This window comes from Rhinopithecus roxellana, chromosome 20 (assembly GCF_007565055.1).
Source record: "Rhinopithecus roxellana isolate Shanxi Qingling chromosome 20, ASM756505v1, whole genome shotgun sequence".
Lineage (NCBI taxonomy): Eukaryota > Metazoa > Chordata > Mammalia > Primates > Cercopithecidae > Rhinopithecus > Rhinopithecus roxellana.
Window position 1 is genome coordinate 54,351,798 of NC_044568.1, and position 20,332 is coordinate 54,372,129.

The following is a 20,332-nucleotide window of genomic DNA, read 5'->3' on the forward strand; positions in this document are numbered from 1 at the left end:
TATCAATAACAAGAAGCTGTGAAGATGGTGAGGAAGAAGAGTGGGGAAGCAAGAGCTGCAAGAGTAATTTCCCCAGCCCCAGTTTTTCTCCTATGTTCCCAGGCTGACACTCCCTGAACGGAACGCCCTGAACGGAACGCTGGCTTTGGAGGAACTACGCCGTGGAGGATGCCACAGAGGAAGGGGAGCAGTGAGGGAGGGAGCCACGCAGTGAGAGGCTGGCCTTAGGAAGGGAGCAGGGCCACGCTAATGTTTATTTCCATTAGCCCAAGGTGGGATCTACTAACTCCAGCTGTACGATGCCCAGGGCCAGACCACCTGTAGCTGGTGACACATGGGTCTCTCTTCCTAATCCCCTCTGAGGGCTGTAATTGGATTAAGAAGCCCTCCATGATCTCACAAAGCACACAATCTTATTAATGTGCTTTGTCTGTTGCTGGGCCTCTGTGTCAGGGATGGGAGGAAATTGAAAATACTCCTGATGGAAGCTACAGAGAGGCAATTCAATTAATATTTTTTCAAGTGTCAAGAGAGGGTGTAAACCACTGTTCTGGGAAATTTAAAGCCTGGAAAAGCTGACTCACATGGCAAGGATGGAGGATCTGGGTTTGTTAGCTGGAAGACGGAGGATCCAGAACTGACTGGATAGCTATGTTTAGGTCTGTGAAAGGTTTGGGGAACCAGGGATACTTTCTGGATACTACTTTCTTTGAGGACAAAATAGAAAATAAACATAAAATGCAGGGTTTATTATATTTAGCTGAAAGAATAACTTTCTGGTGGTTTTAGAATCAGTTTAGAAAGCAACTAAGGGTGTTTCCGATCTGAAGGTTTTAAACACGAAGCAGGAACTCATTTGTCAGAGCCACTGGGATTTCATCCTTTTGAGAGGCAGGACTGTACTGGAAACCAGCAGCATCCTGAGGCTCCAAATAGTTGTTCCGTATGTTGGATTGCTAAGTGGTTAGGGCAGACCTGCTCGTGCTTGGCTGCCCAACAGTAATCACCAGCCCACCCTCTTCCTTACCCACTGTAAAGGTCCAAAGGCCAGATGTGGACTTTCTCAGCTTTCCTTGAAGTTAAGGAAAATCTGTCATCGGCCAATGAAACATCATGGGAAATTGGCCAGGGTACCCTTAGAAAGGATGTTTTCTGCCCCGATAAGAGGAGAAGGTCACATGAGAGCACCTTCTCTCATTTGCCTGGCTGCCTCCTTATTTCCTGCATTAGGACACAGCAATGGGAAGACATGATGCCTGGGGCTTTGGCAGCCACTTTATGTCCAAGAGGAAAAAGTCAAAAGCATCTGAGGCACCCCACTGCTGGCTCTCTGCCACCTGGATCTGTTGGCCAATCCTGGACTGGCCTACCTTCATCTAGTTATAAAAATTCTTAAATTCCCTTCATTAGTTAAGCCACTGTTAGTCTAACATTCTGTTACTTGCAGCAGAATGCATTCCTAATGGTTGCCCCAGTGGCTGGCACAGTGGACAGCAGCAGAGAGTGTGGCCTAACTGGCTTCTAGAAGGTGGTCTGGGGCTCTGCCTCACATGTGCTGAGAGATAGATAGAGCTCAAGGCCCTTCCTACTGACCAGGGAGACACCCAGTGTGGGATGAGGGAGAGTCTGCATCCCAATTCCAAAGCAAAGGAAGTCCACTCACTAGCAAAGCTGAAGTCAGCAAGAGCCTCAGCCTCTGTGGGCACCTCTTCCCCTGGAACTTGCAGGGAGGGCGGACAAGCTTATGGAAACCCCTTCCCCAAAGGCCATGCCCCTTGACAAGAGGTGTGCCCTGTGAACAACAGAACCACCTGGCACACCTCTCCCTCATTTTCTGACACAGTGGGTCTGGGGCAAGCCCAGAAATCTGCATTTTAACTAGCATTGCAGATGATTCTTCTATATGCTAGCATTTGAGAGCCATTGCATCATGGACCAGCGCAGGAATCTAGGGAGAGGAGAATGGCTCCTTCCTACAAGTCCTGTTTTTTTTGTTTTTTTTGTTTTTTGTTTTTTTATTGTTGTTATTTTGAGACAGAGTCTCACTCTGCTGCCAAGTCTGGTTAATAGGGTGGTAGTCATTAGTCCATCGAGATGTCTTATTTAAGAGGAACATGTGGGTGATCTTACTAGTTTTATGGCCCTGAAGTAAGAACCAGAGGCCAGGTATAGTTTCAGAATAGTCACCCCCAAGTGTTGTAGGCCTGGAGTGAGGAAGGTAGTACTCCTGAGCGGGATGATGATTTCTCAGAGGTTGGTAGATTCAGAGGCCAAAATTTGGTAGGGGATATCCTTGTTGGTGAGGGATTTCTTGACTGAGATGTGCTATGTCCAATGAACGAATGTATGTACTACATGATATTAAGGATTTCTAGTACGGGTCAATATTCGTATGGGTTAGGTTTTATTGTGTACTTGACAACAGTAGATGTGCGGTAGTTAATTAAGGAATTGTTAATACGTGCTTATATGTATGTAGACTAGGTTTGTAATGTACTCTTACATATGAATATACTATGTACAAATAAGCAATTACAGTACTGCATATTATTCATGGGGACTAGCAGTGATGCACGAAGTACATAAAAGCACTAACGTATTAGACAATGGCAAAGTTATTAGGAAACCCTGGCACTGGCCCTCTGTGTCCATGGCTGCTGCACTTTTGAAGCTGTAAAAGTCATAGAATGACATAGCCACTGGCTGTCCTCTGTGGCTAATCCTGAGTCTATAAAAGCTGTTGGGCAATTTTCCAAACCTTTTGAAGATAAAACTTGGGTAAATAGACATCTCCATCACACATCCTGGAGCTCAGTCCTCCCCAGAATGTGTTTGCTACAGCTCAAGGAAAATAGATATGAGCAAAACAGGATTTGTCAGGGTGCAGTGGCTCATGTCTGTAATCCCAGCACTTTGGGAGGCTGAGGCAGGCAGATCACTTGAAGTCAGGAGTTCAAGACCAGCCTGCCAACATCATGAGACCCATCTCTATTAAAAATAGAAAAATCAGCTGGGTGTGGTGGCATGTACCTGTAATCCCAGTTACTCAGGAAACTGAGGCAGGAGAATCACTTGAACCCAGGAGGTGGAGGTTGCAGTGAGCTGAGATCACGCCACTGCACTCCAGCCTGGTGACAGAGCAAGACTCCATCTCAAAAAAAAAAAAAAAAAAAAAAAAAAAAAAAAAAAAAAAAGAGATTCCAGAGAGCTGCCTCACTCTATCTATCATGTGAAGATAGAGAGAGAAGATGGACATCTATCAAAAAGTGGGTCCTCACCAGACACAGAATCTGCTGGAAGGTTGATCTTGGACTTTTCAACCTCCAGAACTGTGAGAAATGAATGTCTGTGGTTTATAAGCCACTCAGCCTTCATTAGAGCAACTCAATGGATCACAACAACAACCCTAAGAGGTAGGTTATATTATCAATCCCATTTTATGGATGGGGAAACTGAGGCACAGAAAACATGGGTATCTTGGCCTAGGGCACACAGGGAGTGGGCAGCCACGTCCCTCCTCTGCCCACTGCTACTATCACTATAAATATGATTGATCCCTGCTGCTCAGGAAAATGGCTTCATCCACTAGAAAAGAAAATGTGTTCCCATGAAGGTCCTGGTCTCTGGCAGAAACTCTCCCTAGAACTTCCCATTAAGAGTGAAACTGTGTAGTAATGCCTTCTTTCGGAATACCAAGGCCACCTGTAGCAAGCCTTCTGTGCCACCATCCCCAGTAATATTTCTGGATTATCAGCATGAGCCAGAGGTTTTACATTAATAATTACATTTCCTCCTTGTTCTACTCGTTGCCAGCGAGAGGGTCAGTGTGTGAGTCAGCAAGCCTCACAGAGGGTTTCACACCAATAACTATGTTGTGTGTGTGTTTTTAAGGAATAATTGAGTTCTGCTAAGAAAGATTAAGAAGACATGTCATAGCCACATTCTGAGAGAGGAGCGATCTCTAAAAACACCTTCACACATCTCATTTTGGCATATCTGTTAACAATTCCTTAGCAAATATATAAAGAATTTCATTTAAAACTTAAGTTTGGGCCAGGCATGGTGGCTAACACTTGTAACCCCAGCACTTTGGGAGGCCAAGGCAGGCGGATCACTTGAGGCCAGAGTTTGAGACCAGCCTGGGCAACATGGTGAGACCCCATTTATACTAAAAGTACAAAAACTAGCCAGGCATGGTGGCAGGCAGCTGTAATCCCAGCTACTCAGGAGGCTGAGGCACGAGAATCACTTGAACCTAGGAGGTGGAGACTGCAGTGAGCTGAGATCACACTACTGCACCCCAGCCTAGGCGACAGAGCGAGACTGTCTCAAACAACAAAAACGAAAACAAAAATAATCCACTTAAGTTTGGTTTTCTTAAAGTTACATGTAAGTTTGGGTATTTCAGAACCTATAAAACAGGTTTGTTTGATGGCTGCTTCTTTATGCTGCTGAGGACATGAGTGCACCCTTAAGCCATAAGCATTTTCCTTTGTTAATTCCCAGAAGGAGGAGACTGGGGGAATTTATCTGTGGCCTTCTAAACCCAGTGATTCTATGAGCCCCCCCATAGGGCCCTCCATGCTTGCAAGAGGAGAAAGGGGCAGTTGGAAGCACCCTTACTTTGACGACAGAAAGCATCCCTTCATTGGTCTGGGGGTTGGTGTGGATTTCGAAGCTCTGCCCTGGGTTTCCGTTGATGATGGTGTAGGCAGCTCTCCATGCACCTGTGGTGGGGTCATCCTTATCTTCAACTGTCAAATTGACAATAACTCCCACAGCTCCTTCCTCAACTGTGGCTTGAAACTGCAAAAAAAAGCAGATGGTAATGGTCACTATTTTGAGCACACATAGTCAATTACATGCTTTGCATTGGGTATGTTACATACATCATCTCACATAAACATAAATAATATAGGAAGATTATGACTGGAAGATACTATGCTCTTCTTCTCAGCTTTTCTTGAACTTAGGTGAGGCCATGAGACTAACTTCTCCTCTGCAGAATGTGGGCAGGAATGATATTGACCATGGCTGTGCTGTGCTGCTGTGTGGTGGCAGGGTGAAAAGAACAGCTGTGCCTCCTTTCTGGGCTTTTTCACCCTCTGCCTACCTGAATGCAGAGGACCACAAAACCCCAGGGGAGCAGGAACCCACAAGGGAGGAGGGGCTTGGGTCCCTGAGTCACCACATGGAGGGGAGAAACCTGGAGGCCGAGAACACCTGTCCTGAACTATCATTGAATGAGAAACCATTTTCGATTGAGTTCAAGCCATTTTTGTTCACATTTGTTCTCGCAGCCTTGCCTCCCCAAAACAACAACATAATCAGATGAGTAAAGCGCTAAGACTTGTAAATGAAGAGACTGGGGTTTGACCCCAGATCCTCTCCTAGACCCTGCTGTTTTCTCGAATGAAGAAAACCAGTCCCATTCTTTCCACTCCATGTCTACTCTTAATAGGACCTTAGAAACCATTTTCTAAGAAGTCATCTACATCAACTGTTTGGAGCCTTGTTGTACCTGTGTTTCTATTGTAATACATCTCAAATACTTGTTGCAAGTAGGTGTGGTAAAAATAAATCAATAAATGAAAAATCAAATTTCTCACAGATAGAGAATTTCATGAGCTATCATTAGCACATTCCTTTGAGCTGGAAGCATAAAGTATTGTTTTGGTGCTTACCTCTGACACACTACAGGTAAATAGTAATCCGTTTGCAAATATTTTATAAACAAGTAACACCAATAAGCTGACAAGAAGAAGAAATATCTTGGAATTTCAATTAGTAGGAAAGTGAATCTAGAGACAGTAAGATGATGTCAAAAAGCCCTTGTGTTCAAAGAAAAGTAATTTGAGAAATGAGGTTTCAAAAGCAGTGACTGACTAATTGACTTGCAAATCATTAATCATAAACCTTAATCCTGAGGCCTCTCAGGGGATGGGGCGGGGACTGGAACTAATCTGTTTATTGCACCTCGGCAAACCTGCACGAGTTGTCTTCCATAAAAGGAGAGCTGGAAAATTCTTAGAACATGCACGGAGGCTAGAAAATAGTGGGAACGAGGAGGGATACTGAGGCTGCTGTCACACAGAAACAGCTCCAGGGGCTAATTATTTTGATCTGATTCATGTGATTCTTGTTTAATGTCTACCTATCTTCTATCTTCTCCTCTTCTCAAAAAACCATAGAATTCTTGAGCTGGAAAACGATACTAACGGTTCTTAGCCCCGTCTGCACATTAGAATCTCCCAGAGGCTTTGAAAAAGCTTCCTGAGTCCTATCCCAATTCAGGATTCCCCAAGGTTAAAGTGCATGAAAATCTATTAGGGTAGGAGGGATTGATGAAGGAGAAAGTGCCTGGGGTCCTCTAGCCAGGTTGGAGCACAAGGGAGATCAGTCCATCTCTGGTCTTCTGGAACATGCAGGCAAGTGGCAGAATCAGGCATCAGTCAGGGAATCAATTCAGATTCAGACTCCCCAGACCAATTCAGATTCCCCAGGCTCTGGGGTAAAGCCTGGGACTCAGTATTTTCTTCACTTGCCTAGACAAATCTAATATGTAGTAGGGGCAAGAAGCAGAATGGAGTCCAAGTCTAAGGACAGCAGGCAGGTGTCAATGACAGGACCTACCCTTGTGAATGGGTGAAGCTGCCTGAGCCTGGTGTGGACAGGCCTGCAGTACATCTGGATTCAGCAGGAAAGAGTGCTATGATCAATTAATGCTATCTGCCATGTAGCCAGGAGGGGGCTTGGTGACACATGAGTGATCTAATCCCTTCATATTACAGAAGAAGATGATAGCACAGAGAAGGAAGGAAGGAAGAAGGAAGAGTGCTGCCCAAAGTCATTTAGTGACCCAAAGATCAGACCTAAGTCTCCTGGTTTCCGGTAATCTTTGCTCCCAACCAGTTCTGCCATTCGTGCCCACCTCAGATCCCCATGGCTTAGGCCAGTCCTTCCTTCACCTGCTTGCTGCAGTCCAGAGCCAGAGGACTGGTTGTCCCTGCAGATCACAGCAGATGTCAGCTCATAACCTGTCCTTGTGGCTCTTCTGACACCTGTACCTTCTGACACCAGGTGTCAATCATGTGGGCATGAAATGGGCTAAGGCTAGAGGATGCTGGGAACCACCAGTCAGGTAGAAATGCTGTCATGTCCAGTGCATAAGTGAGAAGTTGCTCTGTCAAAGCGGGTGAGTGTCATTGCCAAGATGAAAACGCTGTGACAAATCATGATTTGAGGAGGCTGGAGGCTCCATGTGCACCTGTCTCTTCACAGGTTTATCTCTAGTCTCTTGCATGGTGCTAGGTGCACAGAAGAAACTCAGTAGATATTTGTTGGATGAATGAACGATCTTAAGTATAGGGAGTGGGATCTGGCAGGAGAGGCGAGGGCTGAGGGAATGTGAAGGGACAGAAGGAAGACTAAGAGGGACTGACTTGTTGACTGACGCCTGATTCTGCCACTAGCCTGAGTGTTCCAGAAGACCAGGGATGGACTGATCTCCCCTGTGTTCCAGCAGAGCTATGTCATGACTGGTGGACCCCAGGCACCTTTGCCTTCATCAACCCCTCCTACCATAATAGAGTAATGTGCCTTAAAAAATTTATTTTGGGGGCTGGGCATGGTATTCTAACACTGTAATCCTAGCTCTTTGGGAGGCTGAGGAGGGAGGATCACTTGAGCCCAGGAACTCAAGATGAGCCTGGGCAACATAGTGAGATACCCTCTATAAAAAAAAATTGTAAAAAATTAGCCAGGTGTGGTGGCACATGCCTGTGGTCCCACACACTCAGGAGGCTGAGGTGGGACCATCTTTGAGTGTAGGAGTTTGAGGCCGCAGTGAGTTATGATTACACCACTGCACTCCAGCCTTGGTGACAGAGCAAGAACCTGTCTCAGAAAAAAATTATTTTTATGATGTGAAGAAAAGAATTAAAAATTTATTTTACCCTAAAAGTTCTTTTTCTTTCTTTCTGATTTTAGGGTCCTAGCACATGATAACCGTGCCTGATGAATGAGTCAGCCCGGATCCAACACATGAGCAGGTCTGAAGATGGGATGGATGAATGGATAGATGGATGGATGGATGGATGGATGGGTGGATGGATAGATGGATAGACAGATGGGCGGATGGATGGATGGGTGGTGGATGGATGGATGGGTAAGTGGGTGGATGAATGAATTAATAAAATTAATATTAGGCCACATATAAGTGAGACAAACCTGTGCAGCTTCTTTCATGACACTGATAGTTTTATGTCTGCAGCACCTGTTGATGGGGCAGGTATAGAATACCTTCTTAGTGGGTGAGCAAATGAATTCAAGTAGAATGGAAAGGTGCTGATGTGCTAGGAATTCTCAGAGATGTGCACTGTGGCCCTCATATGTCCTTGTATGGGTCCACAATGATATTTACCTGCCATCCATCTATTTATCCATCCATCTATCCATGCATCCATCCATCATCCATCTATCTATCCATCCTTCCATTCATCATCCATCCATCCATCCATCCATCCATCCATCCATCCATCCATCCATCCAGGGATACACCACTAAACAAAACAGACACGATATATTTCCTCACGGAAACTGCAGGCTAAAACGAGAGACAGATAGGAAAGAAATGTATAACAATGTGTTAATTGTCAAGGAATAAAATCACAGTTCTTGGGGAGTCTCTCCCTGTGTGTGTGTAGGTGGGTATCTGATCCAGTCTGGAGAGGATCATCAGGGAAAAATTCCCTGAGAACTGAAAGAAGAGGAGGCCTTAGAGAGGTGAAGGGGGTGAGAACACACCTGGTATCTGAAAGAGCAGGAACAAAGGCCAGGTGGCAGGAAGAGCCACAGGTGCCTTTGCAGAGCAAAGGCAAGCTGGGTGTGGCTGGAATGAAGGGGAGAGCCAGAGAGAACTCTTTGACATCAGACTCCAGAGGTGGTAGAGTCAGCTTATGCAGGGCCCTGTTGGCCATGGAAAGGCATTTGGGATTTACTTTGAAAGCAAAGTGTAGCCTAATCAAGGAACTGGGTTATGTTTAAATTTACTCCTGAGAGAATACAAAAAAAAAAAAAAAAAAAAAATTAAATATGGAAAATGTTCAGCACAATTATTATAGTCTTTAAGACCATTATCTGATTTCTGCACAAACTATGAAGCAGTTTCTTTGAGCATCCATTTAGAACTCATTATTGCTTAATTAAATACTCATTCTATTAATTCTATTCAATGTTTTAACCCCGTTATATAATTCAAGAAAGGAAAATTAAATAGATTAAAATGAAATGGTACCATTTTACATTTCTATAGCAATGCTCATTTTGTGATTTAAAAACAACAGACAGACATTAATTCACCACACTAGAGCAGGAAGAATTATTGATTGTACTATTACTACCTTTAATTGGAAAAAATTGATAAAGTTACTTTTCTGTTAAACTGTGTGGCAAATCAAATGCCAGATATAAAACGTATTTTTACACAATCACTGTGGCTTGTTGGGACTATGTACTGGGCTTATTTGCTCTTCCCTCCAAATTCAGAACTGAGTATTTTATTTTCATTGAGTTACATCATAGACATTTAGGATGAGGCTGCCTGGACGAGCCACAAAGGTCATCACTAGCGGGAAGAGGGATTTGAATTTTATTATGCACCAAGAATGCATGTTCTTCCTCCAAGAGCAGAAAGTTGACCTTTAGATTAACATGGAAGATGGAAATAATGATCAGAAGGTTGGAAAGCCACAGATGGGAAAGAATTGACAGAGGACAATTATAAAGGACTGGATATATGCAAGCTTGCATGCTTGACCACTTGCATGTTTGACCTGAATACTAGTCCAAGTTCATGAGCCATTAACCCTGAAGTTTCACAGAGAACTAATATGGAACTTGAAAAGCTGGGATGTAGTCATCTGGGCCTTGGCTTTAAAAAATTAAAAGACAGGGTGTCACTAATTTCTATTTGTGATAATAAAAGGGTAGGGGAGAGACCATCAGAAATGTAACTTGCAAACATTTTTGAGTCTACGTTTACAAAAAAGATACAGCTTACTGGAAGACTCTTCCCAATAGTCTAATGGGTAGCAATTGTTACTGATATAAATAAGATAATGCATTTAAGGAGTTTGGCAAATTGCCTGGCATATGTATAACAAGGAGTCAGTATTTGTTAGCAAGGATAATGATGATGGATTTTGCCCTGTATCATACGAAATTCTTACTAAGAAGTTGGAGAATTTGGTTTAAACCCCTGTGACTCTTTCTGCTCTTAACACAGTCTGCCTTATAACATAATTATGTATATATGTATTTTATTTTCCTCGAGTGCTGTGGAAGAAGCTTTTTTATTTCAGTTATGTATGCCTGGCATTCACACACTTGCTCATTCTTATTATGCTCCAACAACAGACACAAGGCAAATGATGTCAATCCTATCATGTCCACATTTGGAAGGGAAAGCTGCATTAGATATCTGGTTTTCTTCTATGATTAGGATTTATCTCAGAATGGAAAGATACAATAATTCATTTTAATAGATACTTGCTGTATCTGTTGCATGCTGGAGACTCCACTAGGCACAAAAATACATAAGTAAATGAGAGGGCCAGTATTCCCTCCAGTATCCCCTTTCTTTGTAGGTATTGTACATCTATAACATATCCTGACAATTTGTTTTCTACCACTTCTAAAACCATTTCTCACTGTCATACATCCAAGGCTGTACCTGTGGCCAATTATGAATGCTTTTATGTTTTGACATGATTTAGTTTCCAGGTAGCAGTCTTTCCGTAAATGGTGCTGGATCAATTGGCTATCCATCTGGAGAAAACAATGAATCCTGACTCCTACCTCACACCATACACAAAATGTGAAAGGTAAACAGTAAAGTTCTTAGAAGAAAACATATGAGAACATTTTCAGCCTCCACATCATGTTTGTGTGCACTATATATATATATTTATACACACACATATATAATATGTAATATAATACAAACTATTAAAACTATAATTATATAAAATATACATAAGATACATCATATTTACATAAAAATTTTAAAGAGTATACAGTACAGAGATCTAAATAAAGTTCATTCGATATCTTAAGAAAGCCCTATGTCTCAGAAGCGATTAATAACAGAGCCACACAAGGGACTGCGGTTGCTTGACAAAGAACCATGGTATGTTCATTGGCAAGTCCTCAAGATGACTGGAACCTACTAAGTCCTTCCCTAGCTAGGTCACAGTAGAATAGGCATAGCCAGGCCTTAAAGTGACTACAGGAGCAAGACGAAAGAATATTCAGAAACCCACTAGATCATCATAGTCCCAGTCATTGGTGAGCATCTTTTTCTTCACCTTTTTTTTTGAAGCAGGTCTTGCTCTGTTGCCCAGGCTGGAATGCAGTGTTGTGATCATGGCTCACTGCAGCCTTGACTTCTTAGGCTCAAGTGATCCTTCTGTCTTAGCTGGAACCACAGGCATAAACCACCATGACTGGCTAATTCAAATATATATACATTTTTTTGATGAGATGGGGTCCTTCTAAGTTGCCCAGGCTGGTCTCACACTCTTAGGCTCAAGTGGTCTTCCTGCCTTGGCCTACCTAATTGCTGGCATTACAGGCATGAGTCACTGTGCCCAGCTTTCTCCTCTCTTTATCTAATTAAAATTCTGTAAACGATTTGTTTTCTCTGAAGATACAGAGTGGTGTCAGAGACCTGACTTTTAATGCCCAAGGGAGGTACCTCACACAGGAAAGAAATAAATCAGATGCTAGAGGTGAGAATTCCAGTTACCATGAACAGAAAGAACTTGACAGAGACTTCCCTGCCTCTCAAGCAGAGACAGCCTGGGGCATGCTCCTCCCAATGTTGAGATCCTTGAGAGTTGGAGTCATATCTCTGATTCCCCAAAATACTCACTGCTACATCTTTCATAAAGTAAGAGTGCTGTAAGTAGACACTAACTTTCGGAATCATTTTGTCTCAAGAATAAAAACCCAGGGTGGAAAGATAACAATGCACATGTGCTTGAGAGTCTCCCAATGAGAATAGTAACCAGATCTTCTCTATTTCTCCTGAGAAAAAGGAAAGTGGACTCAACTGTAGTTCAAATGACAGATATTATACAATTTCTAAATGGCAAATTAGAGTATTTCTTTACTGAAAATCTTAGCGATTTTGAGTAGACATAGCTCAGGGTGCCTGCATAATCCATAAACCATTTGAGGGAACTAAATCCACCCCCAGTCCCTGCTGAAAAGAGTGGTACTAGAGAGTCATTTTGTAACATGTGATCCTAGCTTCCTTGGTCATAGCTGATTGGACCCAGAGATGATCACCTGACTCAGAGGTAGCCAATCCATTGGTTGATTCATGAAAAATGGGATTATTTCTTTTATAAATTTGAACTAAAAGAGAAATAGAGGTTTCTCAGCATTTATGCAAGGGGTGGCCATTTTTTGTCATTTGGATATGGATAAATTCTCAGAGAAATCCAATATGCATGGAGAAGCAAAAGAATGGAGAAATTGAGAGAAAAATTTACAAAAGAGATTTTTTTTCTGTGACTCAAAGACAAAAGACAGATAGGAAGTTTTCTCAGTCGCTGACTGGCTTCCCAGTCCTGCTCTCAACCCCACGAAGTTCCCTGTGCTCTTGTCTGTGGGAACCTCTGTTCCCATCAACAACCTCATTTTCACTCCAGCTGCCTTGAGCAGGTTTCTATTCCTTGCAACAATGGCGCCCTGGGGAAAACAACTCTCAAGATATCTGCTGAAATCATTAGGTGAGTGGTCCCTTTGATGGTGCTTTGGGTTTCGTAGACGTTTTCTCAAGTATTTTTTCTTTTTCACATCTTGTTGTGAAAAATATTAAACATGTATAAAAGCAGGTAGAATAGGATAATAACCCCCCACATGCCTGTCTTCAGGCTTTAGAGATCCTCAACTCCCAGCTCCTGGTGCTTTGTCTCCACAGCCACCCCTCCCCTATCCTGCACTGTTTGGAGCAAATCCCAGACATGCCATTACATCTGTAAAGATTTCAGTCTAAAACACAGGGATTCTTTTTAAGAAAACATGATCAAAGTCCTTTCTTGATCCAACTAACATTAATTTCTTCTACGGACGATTTTGTGTTTCCCTTTTGTGCCAGATGCTTTGCTAAAAGTATTTGCATGTTATCTCCATCATGCAAAGTGAGAGCACCTACTAGTTATGGTAATGGACAGTTACAGAAAGGTTTATTAAATATCCAGAGACTTCCCAGTTAAACGTCTGAAGCCACCCACCGTTACTAAACAGGTGAGAAAATGCAAAACTAGAAAAGTGGAAAGAGTTCAAAAATAACAAGGAATAGCATCTCAACAAGAAAGAAACGTGCCCTGAGTGAAGAATCCTCTCCAAAATTCATTGGCATCCCAGGTAGCGTGGTTCTTGATCCTGGACTGATACTAATGTCCACCTCACTGATGTCCTGCCCCCATGGGACCCACCCACCAGGGTGATCCTGGGTTGAAAGGAAAATGATGTTCCTAGACAGCACTTATCTGTGAGGCCCGTAACACTGAGAGAGAAAATGAAGCATCCCTCAACCCCCTGGCTCTACAGGTGCTGGGGAATGAACCAAAGGGCAAGAGAGGGAAACATTCACTGCATGCCCTGGCAGGAATTGCTCCCTCTTCCCCTTAGGGCACACTTCTCTGATTCATTTCCTGTGAGATGTTTTCTTGTGTTGGCTGCAGACACACAGAAAGCGCTGAGTCCACGGCTTTTGAGGAAGATGCCCAGCTGGTAGAGTCCACTTTCCAATGACTGTACTCTTCCTCTACATGGCCCTGTCTACACCAGATACAGACCTGCACATTTGCAAAACTAAAAATGAAACGCATTTTCAGGGAGAAGAGGCTTGCGTAACAAAGCAGGTCTTTGCCCTACAAAACAAAACGAAAAGACAAGGGCCACTGAAGACTGACAGGAAAATGATGCAGTGGAACGGTGGTTCTTTTTTATTTTTATTTTTATTTTATTTTATTTTTATACTTTAAGTTCTAGAGTACATGTGCACAACGTGCAGGTTTGTTACATATGTATACATGTGCCATGTTGGTGTGCTGTACCCATTAACTCATCGTTTACATTAGGTATATCTCCTAATGCTGTCCCACCCCTCTCCTCCTCCCCACAACAGGCCCCAGTGCGTGATGTTCCCCTTCCCGAGTCCAAGTGATCTCATTGTTCAGTTCCCACCTATGAGTGAGAACATGCGGTGTTTGGTTTTCTGTTCTTGTGATAGTTTGCTGAGAATGATGATTTCCAGCTGCATCCATGTCCCTACAAAGGACACGAACTCATCCTTTTTTATGGCTGCATAGTATTTCATGGTGTATATGTGCCATATTTTCTTAATCCAGTCTGTCACTGATGGACATTTGGGCTGATTCCAAGTCTTTGCTATTGTGAATAGTGCTGCAATAAACACACATGTACATGTGTCTTTATAGCAGCATGATTTATAATCCTGTGGGTATATACCCAGTAATGGGATGGCTGGGTCAAATGGTAAACTGTGTTCCTGAGAACCAAGATTTTTTTTTTTTTTTTTTTTTTTTTTTTTTTTTTTTTTGAGATAGGGTCTTGCTCTGTCACCCAGGCTGGAGTGCAGTGGTGTGACTGTGGCTCATTGTAGCTTTGACCTCCTAAGCGCAAATGATCCTCGTGCCTCAGCCTCCCTAGTAGTACTCCCTAGTAACTTTTAAATTTTGTGTAGAGACGGGGTTTCACTATACTGCCCAGACTGGCCTCAAACTCCTGGGCTGAAGTGATCCTCATGTCTTGGCCCTGCAAAGTGCTGCAATTATAGGTGTGAGCCACTGAGTCCAGGAAGAATGTTTGAGATGGTACAGGAGTCCTACCAAAGCATCAAACATTTTCCTTCAAATAGTAAGAATTTAAACTGCCTGAGCAATCTGTTAATTATATTTTATCTGTTTTGTATATTAGAATTCCTGCCTCAGATTTTGATTGAAAAAAAAAAAAGTTATGTTGCTAAAGAGAGTTTGAAAATCATTGCCTTAGGGGAATGATGAAATAAATATTACATTAGATGGTGACAGAAAAATAAAAACCAAAGACAAATATGCCTACATTCTTTTTTTTTTTTCTGAATTTCAGGCTTGGATACTTTATTTCATTGGACGTTAGTAGCTCTCCTTCACTTGAGTTTCTCTCTTAAGAAAATGCAAAACACATTTGTTCATCTGAGAAGATAATTGAAAATAGTTTAATTCTGAGAAGCAGAGAGATTTTCTGTAGAGATATCATTTGACCACAAATATCTGAATCTGGATGAAGAATGGCTTTTCAAGGAACAATAACATAGTCTGCTTTCTAAAGACACTGGAGTTTGGCTTATGCAATTCTGCAGATTTAAAGGAGTAGGGAATTCAATGAAGTGGGGCAAATTCTAGTTGGCCTCTAACTCAGTGGTTCCCAATCCCCACTACTGGTCTGTAACCTGTTAGGAACTGGGCTACACAGAAGGAGGTGAGCTATGGGAGAGCAAGTGAAACTTCATGTGGGAAAGCAAGCAATGGGCTGCTCCCCATTGCTCACTAATATTACCACCTGAGCTCCACCTCCTCTCAGAGCAGTGGTGGCATTAGATTCTCATAGGAGCACAAACCCTATCGTGAACTGCACACACAAGGGATCTAGGTTACGCATTCCTTGTGAGAATCTAATACTTGATGATCTATCATTGTCTGCTATCACTCCTAGATGGAACCATCTAGCTGCAGGAAAACAAGCTCAGGGATCCCACTGGTTCTACATTATGGCAGTTGTCTAATTATTTCATTATATATTACAATGTAATAATAATAGAAATGAAATGCACAATAAATGTAATGTGCTTGAATCCTCCCAATACCATCCCCGCAACCCCGGCCCGTGGAAAAACTGTCTTCCACAAAACCAGTTCCTGGTGCCAAAAAGGTTGTGGATTGGCCGGGTGTGGTGGCTTCTGCCTGGAATCCCAGCACTTTGGGGGGCCGAGGCAGGAAGATCACCTGAGGTCAGGAGTTCGAGGCCAGCCTGACCAATATGGTGAAATCCCATCTCTACAAAAAATACAAAAATCAGCTGGGCATGGTGGCAGGCACCTGTAGTCCCAGATACTTGGGAGGCTGAGACAGGAGAATTGCTTGAACCCGGGAGGTGGAGGTTGCAGTGAGCCGAGATCGTGCCACTGCACTCCAGCCTGGGTGACAGAGTGAGACTCCATCTCAAAAAAAAAAAAAAAAAAAAAAAAAAAGTTGTGGACTGCTGCTCTGATTCATGGCTACATTTCTGGTAAATCTCTGAGACCCAGTTCACTTATCTGAGAAACGGGTATCAGACTAAAGCTGTCATTCTTAACCCTGACTACACATTAAAACACCTGAAAGCCTTAAAACAAACCCACTAATGATATGGGGTACTGCTTTCAGAGGTGGTTCTTGGATGGGGCTGAGGCATTTTTATTTCTGAAAACACCCCTCCTGTGATTCTAATGAGCAGCCAAGGGCTGAGAACAACAGCTTGAGGTAACCACTGAGGTCCCTTTTAGTTCCAAGATAAAATGATGAAAGAATCTTGGTGGCACATTCTAACTTGTGTTGGGTGCCTTGAAAAGCAGCAGCCTGTCTTCTTGACGGTCTATGGGGGACACCTTGTTTGACTTCATAATGCCACTCACTTGGCTCAGACAATGCAGCAGTGGAGTGACACTACAGATAAATGGTCCTGTGTTGAGGGATTAACACCCTTTACATCACTCATATGGCTGTTTCTTTACAACGAGCTGGATCCACAGTCTGTTACTCTCTCAAAGGAAGAGACTATTTCTTTCATTTTGCCATTACATATGCAGGGCTGAGATCTTATTCAGTTCATGTGACTTCAGTCTTTCCTAAGAATATGGAAGAATAAAGCCCAATTGAGTGCCCTGAGTTTACTGTACCTGAAGTGCAAGTTTTATTCTCCAAAAACATTGGCATCAGCCTGTCCTTTAATCACCTCTCCTGGAGCCCAGGAGCTGGCATTCCCAGAATGTACCACATCTGAAATTCATAAGCCACCAGTAGTGTCAACCCCTAAAGAATGACTTGGAGACATGAAATGCCTCCTAAAATCAAGCAATTCTTTACACTATGCTGTCTTATTCCTATTACAGGCAGAGGATAACTGGGAATGGTTTGTGTTTGTGCCCAAAATTGGCTCTACTATTGCCCAAACTGTAGGGGAGGGTGGCAAAGACCAAGATTCTCTGTGCAGTCATTCAAAGACGCCTACTTTCCCACAGGAAATGGCTCAGGAGTCTTGATCAAGATGCCACTACATCACCTTTACCATTCAAGGGTAATAATGCCTAGATCTGGTTGACTTTTTCTTAACATGGCTCAGGGGTTCTGGTGCCAATGGCAGCTCTTCATCCGTCACCACCTGGATGATAACTTCCAGACACTGCCTGGAGGGCAATTTCATCACTCTGGATTTTGTAAAGTACAAGCTGCTGCAGGGCTGTGAAGAGAGAGGAATCACACACTCACACCTCCAACCCTGGCCTCTGCCCTATATCCAGGATTGCAAGCGCCAAGTCACAGCCAGCATCTGCCTCTGGGTGTCTAACGGGTTAAGAATGAACTTAACTTAACCTCGAACTTAACATGATTCCACCTTCCGACTCCATCAAAACCAATCTCGTCTTTCCCCCTTCTCCCTTTCCTTGGCAAAGAGCACCACCATTTATTCATGTTGTGTAGGCTGATAAGCCCAGGAGTCATCTTTTGATTCCTCTCTTTTCTCATTTCTCACATCCAGTCCATCAGCAATAACTCTTAAAAACTATATGACTCCATTTCTATGAAATATCTGTGCAGGCAAATTCAGAGAGACAGAAAACAGACTTATGGTGGCCAGGGGCTGGGTGTGAGAGGTAGGAATGGAGAATGACCACTTAATGGGTGTAAAGTTTCCTCTTGGGTGATGAAAAAGTTCTAGCCCTAGATAGTGGTGAAGGCTGCATGCATGCAGAATATGTGCTGAATAGGCCTATTTCTCTGCGTCTCCACCCCTACCAACCTTGGTGGAGCCATCAGAAGCTGTGCTCAGGCAATTTCATCATCTCCTACCCGGGTGTTTGACTCCTCCTCTGTTTTCACCCCTGCCAGTTTCTCTCTACAACCTGTCCTCTGCATAGTCGCAGTCAGAGTTATCTTGCTACAAATTTAAACATGATTCATTGATTCGCCATTGAACACCTGCCACATGCCAGGCTCGATTCTGGGTGTTTGGGAGTCTTCACTGAACAAAGAAGACACACATTCCTGCCCTCATGGAGCTGACATTCCTCTTTCTTCGCAGCCCTGCAACAGCTTCTACTTTACAAAATCCAGAGTCTTTCCCATGGGTTCCCAGGCCTTCTGGGATCTGCCCATTTCTGCCTTCTCTCCCTCACTCACATGGGCTCTGTCATGGGTTTGCATGCAGTTGCTCAAGCTGCAGGACTCTACCTGTGTCGTTCTCTCTGACAGACTCTTGTCTTCATGTGCTGGCACCGTTCTGCCACTCGGGCCTCTGCTCAGTGCTCCACCTCAGAGGGTCTGGCTTTGTCACTCATCAGCTGGGTGCCCTGACACAAGCAACTTCACCTTTGTAAGCCTCAGTACTTCCTTATCTGTAAAATGGGGATACGGTCATTGCTAACTCCATAGGTGATTCTGATGAATAAATGAATGAGTGCAGATCAAACTCTTAGCATGGTGTCTGGCACATCCTAAGAAGTAGGCACCTGTCAGGTATCCAAAGGCCAGGCTGGAAGAATCAGACAGACACAAAGGATGCCAAAGGGAATCATGGTGGGAGATGTGCCAACAAGGTTTGCCAAGTTTCTCATCACTCAAACATGTTCAACAACATGAATCCGTCCTACAAAATTCGAAATTGGACAGGATCTCAAGGTGTGCCTTGTATGTCTCTGTCCTTGCCTTCAAAACTGGAAAGCATGCTGGCTACTGCTAGGTCCAAGGTCACGGGCTGTGCATCACATGTGCCAGGAAGCAAGTGGGTGGATATGGCGTGGCCACTGGTGGACTGAGAACATGTGCCCCAGGGAGCAGTCCGCCTGCAGGAGTAATACCTGGAGCCACAGTTTTGAGCCACCTGGAGATGCTCTTTCACCTCTCCAGATCCCAGGCTCACAGAGTTGTGGGAAATCACGCAGGGATCAGGTGGCAGCATCCATTAACCCATAGGCCTAATGCAGAAAGGGGACGAATGATGGGGTTAGTGAATCAATAGGAAACTATTTTGAGTATTTGCCTGGAGACGGAAGCACAGGCATGGTAGTTTTGTAGCAATAAAGAGCTGTTTGGAACATCCTGGCATTTTTATATTTTAATTTTCTTTTATTGCTTTCTGATGAAACACACAAGATTCTTGGGCCTGTTTCCTCATCCTGGGGCTAGCAATCTGCATCCTGGCAGGATTCTTCGTCTGACCTCTTGTGCGTCTTCTCCTCTTGGCCACTGATCCCGCCATCTTGCAAGGCTGCCTGGCTTGGGTCCTTTCCTGCACATTGTCCTGCACGGGACCTCTGCCCATCCTGGTCTCTTGACCTGCCTTACTTGCTTCGGGGTCTTTCTCTGTTAAATTCGGGGGCTGTTCCTAACTGTGGACTACACCCTAATGTTCAGATAAACCCCACCATGTGAGGGTGCAGGAGAGACCCTTCCCCCAGACATGCTTATAGATGTATCAGGTTGGTGCAAAAGTAACTGCAGTTTTTGCAGTTAAAAAAATGACCTAATAGAAAGAAATGGAACAAATTCAGTCATGCCAGCTGCCTACGTGTCTCTGGTGGAATGATTCGTTCATCCTCTATCCACACTTTTATCCTCCATCCATCATCCCCTAGCCACATGCCCATCCCTGTCTATGTATTAAGTCCCTGATTTGCACATTCATTACCCGACCCATTTGTTCATTCCCTGTCAGCAAGTTAATTCCCCCATCCATGTGTGTGTTCCTGGCCACTCCTTCATTTCACTCTCCAAGGACACATTCCCCTATCCAAGTCTTCAATCTCCTGTCTGTGCATTCCACAAATATTCATGGCTGATGACGCCGTGCTGAGCACTGTTCTTGATACTGGACACAGCAGTGGACAAACCACAGGAGGTCCCTTCTGTCATGAGAGTTGTCCCTATATGGGAGTGAGATGCTACACAGATACGTAAATAATAAAATACCCAGCTTGTTGGATTATTTGAAGAAAAATAAA

The 20,332-nt window shown here is 43.6% G+C and overlaps 1 protein-coding gene across 1 annotated transcript in view; it reads right to left on the reverse strand.

The window, feature by feature from the left end:
- CDH13 (cadherin 13) overlaps positions 1–20,332 on the reverse strand; it is a 1,178,985-nt gene that overhangs the window by 127,921 nt on the left and 1,030,732 nt on the right. The window contains exon 9 of the mRNA XM_010355650.2: positions 4,624–4,806. Within this exon, the coding sequence (XP_010353952.1) occupies positions 4,624–4,806 (183 nt within the window). The remainder of the gene's footprint in view (positions 1–4,623; positions 4,807–20,332) is intronic.